The sequence below is a fragment of the Frankliniella occidentalis genome, unplaced genomic scaffold (genome assembly GCF_000697945.3).
Source record: "Frankliniella occidentalis isolate FOCC.00 unplaced genomic scaffold, Focc_3.1 Scaffold46, whole genome shotgun sequence".
Taxonomy (NCBI): Eukaryota; Metazoa; Arthropoda; class Insecta; order Thysanoptera; family Thripidae; genus Frankliniella; species Frankliniella occidentalis.
In genome coordinates, this window is record NW_026267176.1 from 1627322 (window position 1) to 1631371 (window position 4050).

Here is a 4050-nt window from a genome sequence, read left to right on the forward strand (position 1 = left end):
GCCCCGCTCCCGCTCCCCCTCCCCCTCCCGCGGCCCCTCGCCTCACCGGAACTTTGGAACGCGGGCGCGTCCGGGACGGAGTGCAGTGACGTATGGCTGCATCTGGAGCGGGCGCCCTGGCCAACTGCCCTGCCCAGCCCCGCGCGCGCGCTCTCTCGCGCATACATCACTTTTACGAGTCCATTGTCACAATCGTGTCGCAAAAACTGGCATAGTCACCCGGCGCGCCTCGTCCGCGAACACCCCCTCATCCTCATCGCCAGTGGGCATTAACGAGCGCCAGCGCGCCCGCCCGCCCGCCCTCCACCCCGAGCCAAGTCAGCCGAGCAAGTATCTATCTCCCGCGCGGTAGTGGAAGTGGAGCGCAGGGCGAGACCCGCGGCTGTTCTTCTATCGCCGAGGTCACTGTTCGGCGGCGGGGGTGCCCAGGGGTACTTCACTCAAAAACATTCACCCCCCACCCAACAGAAAAATCAGGACAAAAAATCAGGAAAAGTTTTCAAAAAACCAGCGAAAAATTAGAAAAAATCAAGAAAAAGCAGAAAAATCTATGTACGCTCGCATTTTGGTAGTAAAGAACCAGTAGACCGCATCCGCACCTACCATCGTTTGACGTTCGGACCCCTTTCTGTCTTAACAGGCCGCTCGCATGCATGCGGCAGAGAGTTTTACTGTCTTTTACTGCCGTGAAACCGCGCGGTGGTAGGGAGCTTGGGGGCGGCGGCGGGGGGAGGCAACGTGTAGGAGGAGGTTACGGAAAGCGAGAAACCCGAGTCAAGAGGAAAAGAGCGGGGGGTCTACGGGGTACAAAGGGCGGCCGGGTGAATGTCATCATGAACGACCCCCTCCCATCAACCGACCGACCGGGGCGTGGCGTGGCGTGGCGCCGTGGCGGGTGGTTTACACCAAAAGATGAAACGGGGGCGCCATGTAGCCAACAAGCAGGCGCGGCACGGCGGTGGCGGCGGCGGGCGGCGGTGGCGTGTTTCTCCGCGGAATGAGGCGGGCGGTGCAGGCAAACGGAAGCCATAACGCACACCAGTGACTGCAGCGTGGCGGAAGGCACGCTCCCGCGCCGCCCCCGCCCCCCTCCCCGCCTGCCACCAACCCCGAAACAACAGACGCAAATAAGTAAAACGCGCATGGCGGGCGCAACGCTCCGCTATGGTTTTGCTACGCTTGCTACGGTATGGCTCGGCGCGAGCCGACGTAAGCCGACTTAATTTTAAAACTCTCTGGCCACGGAATCCATGGATTCCATGGTCCGACAATGCAATGCCTTTCAGTACAACTTAAACAGTTACTTTACCTCGTGGTGCTTGCAAGAACTTTAACTTAGTTATCTAAATTTTAAATTGTTTGTCTCTGCTTTAAGCTGTAGGTAATCACTGTGAGAGAACCTGTAAGGGTTATAGAAAAAAATTCCATGGTGTTTCTTGTGATACTACAGTTCGAAATTGTAAAATTATTAACACTCTGTATCGATTTGGAATTCATTAGCGAGCAGGAATGAGCTGTCCTTAATTGAAAATATTGTGAAATTACGAGGATACTTTTGACAGTTAGGGCAGCATAGTAACGGCAGTGACACTTTCGACGTGACGAATACAACACTGACAGACTTCTCACCTGGCGTCGGAGCGTCGATGTGCTGCTGGTCGCTGGGGAAGTCTCGGAAGTCCTCTGCAAACAGAAGAAAAAAAGGAAGCGGAATTAAATTAAGGGCGAGTGCGTACGCGCATAACACTTTATCCCCCGGCCCTTTTGTTTTTTTGACGAGCTCATACATTTTGAGTTTCAAGCGTGTTTATGTGTTCGCCACGGGGGATGTTGGTGTGAGGACCGCGTATGCCGACACAATCGCGTTGGATATGCCACAGCAGCAGCCCGGCAGGCAAAGGCGCGGAATTTTACTGCGGCGGGAAATGGCGAATTCTCACGGCCCGAGTAGTATACTGTAGTCGGTTTCCACCCTCCTTACACTCACATGTCTTCCTCCTTTCACCCTCTTATGTCTGCTATCCCGGACTCCCCCCCCCCTTCCCCCCTTCTCCCGCGCACCGGGGTCTATACTTTTCCCTGTGCTCGTTTATGGCTGGAACACGCGATGCAGACTTGAGGGGCCAACGGCGAGGAGGGGCGGTGGTGGTGGTGGTGGGCAAGGAGTACGAGGATAGGGATGGCAGAGGGGTGCGAGGTGGAGGGGGAAAGGGGGGGGGGGGTAAGAGCAGAAACGTAAGGCCTGCAGGCGTCAAATCTTTACGACGGTATGTTTCAGGCCGGCGGCGCCTCTCCCCGACCATTGCCACTGTGAGCGTGCGAATGTGAGTGTGTGTGTGTGTGGTTGTGTGCGTGCAGCGCGGAAATATGGGATAAAAATGACCTGGGGCGGTGCGGTCCTGTGGAGGGTGTGGTGGGGGCTCTTAAGTTGCGGTGCAGATATCGCAGAGTGCCATGTGAAGTACCGTCCCCCTCCAGGTAGGTCCTGTGGCGACGCGCGGTCACGCGGGGGCACCCGGGGGGGACCCCGACTGACTGCTCACCTTGCACCTGCAGCACGATGGCGAGGCTCATCTTGGGGTCCGTGTTGACCTGGCACTCGTAGCGGCCGGAGTCCTCGGGCCGCACGCCGGACACCTTGAGCGTCCAGGCGTCGCCGCCGCCCCCGTGCCAGACGGAGAAGCGCAGCGACGAGGCGAACACCGTCTCGCCGTGCGTCAGCACCTGGATGGGCTCCGTGCGCATCCACAGCACCTGCGGGCCGGGCGGAAACGAAACAAGGAAACTTTAGTATAGCCACGCAAAAAAGCCTGTTTGTTAAAATAGCAAACTTTAGGTCCTTGCGTTTTGCTGTTGCAGCAAACACATTTTGTTTTCGCTGTTTTAGCAAAAGGTTTTGCTGTTTCAGCAAACATTTTGCTAAAACAGCAAAATCTTTTGCTATCTCTGCTAAATGTTTTGCTGTAACCATAGCGACAAACTATCTTCTCAGCTATGGTCACAGCAAAACATTTAGCAGAGATAGCAAAAGATTTTGCTGTTTTAGCAAAATGTTTGCTGAAACAGCAAAAACTTTTGCTAAAACAGCGAAAACGAAAATGTGTTTGCTGCAACAGCAAAAGGCAAGGACCTAGAGTTTGCTATTTTAACAAACAGGCTTTTTTGCGTAAGAATCAATCGATGCGCAAAAAGAGCGACTCATATTTAAATCACTATACATTCGACACTTCAAAAAACAAACAAACAAAACAATCACACTACACTATTGAATTCCTGCAAAGTAATGCTTAAGTATTTAGATCCTTTGTAACTCCCGAAGCATTAACTTGGCAATTACAAAGTGTTGCTTTGCAAATTGCCGAGGCAATTGCGAAGTAAATGCTTCGAAGTTACAAAGGATCTAAGTACTTTATTGCAGCTCTGCAAAGCATTGCTTTGATGGAATCTAACAGTTCAGTACGTATACTGGGTATATTCCAACATCCCATCCTTTGTCTATCGCCTCGTCTACGACACAATTTGAAAAACATCGGCTTCCAGAAGAACCTTTTCCTTATTTTTATTTTTGTATTTTATTTTTGGGGGACGTAAGAGCCTATAATCGCTCGGGCCACGTGTCATTGACAAGCACTAAGGAGATCTAGCGAGAGCGTTGAAGCGAAAATAATTTGGTGTACGGCTGGGAGCAGTGCAGTAGCAGCAGCAGGAGCGCACCAAGCACACATGGCCTGAGAGGGGCGGCGGCGGTGGTGGTGGTATACTCGCATTAAAATAATCACCTCGCCAATTTGTGCGCTGGTAGGGCTTGCTTAGGTTGGCTGCAGCAGCGCTGTGCGGCCGCGCGGGGGACCGGGGAGGGCAAGGAAGGAGTGAAGGTGGCCAGAAGGGAGGGAGAGAGAGAGCAGAGCAGAGCTGGCGGAGAGAAGCCAACCAGCGCCACGCGGCGCAAACTTCGCGCTTATAGCGCTCCGACTCTTCCACTCTTCCCCGCCCCCACCTACTCTCCCCCGCAGGCCCCCGGAGACCAGAGCGCTCCCCCCCGCGGGGGCG

At 54.1% G+C, this 4050-nt stretch overlaps 1 protein-coding gene across 1 annotated transcript in view; it reads right to left on the minus strand.

The window, feature by feature from the left end:
* The window catches only part of LOC113201876 (uncharacterized), a 15271-nt gene extending 12522 nt beyond the window's left edge, over positions 1-2749 (minus strand). The window contains exons 1-2 of the mRNA XM_026415838.2: positions 2544-2749; positions 1630-1683 (exon numbers count right to left, since the gene is read on the minus strand). Coding sequence (XP_026271623.1) covers positions 1630-1683; positions 2544-2745 — 256 coding nt within the window. The 5' untranslated portion in view covers positions 2746-2749. The remainder of the gene's footprint in view (positions 1-1629; positions 1684-2543) is intronic.
* Between the last annotated feature and the right edge of the window lie 1301 nt (positions 2750-4050).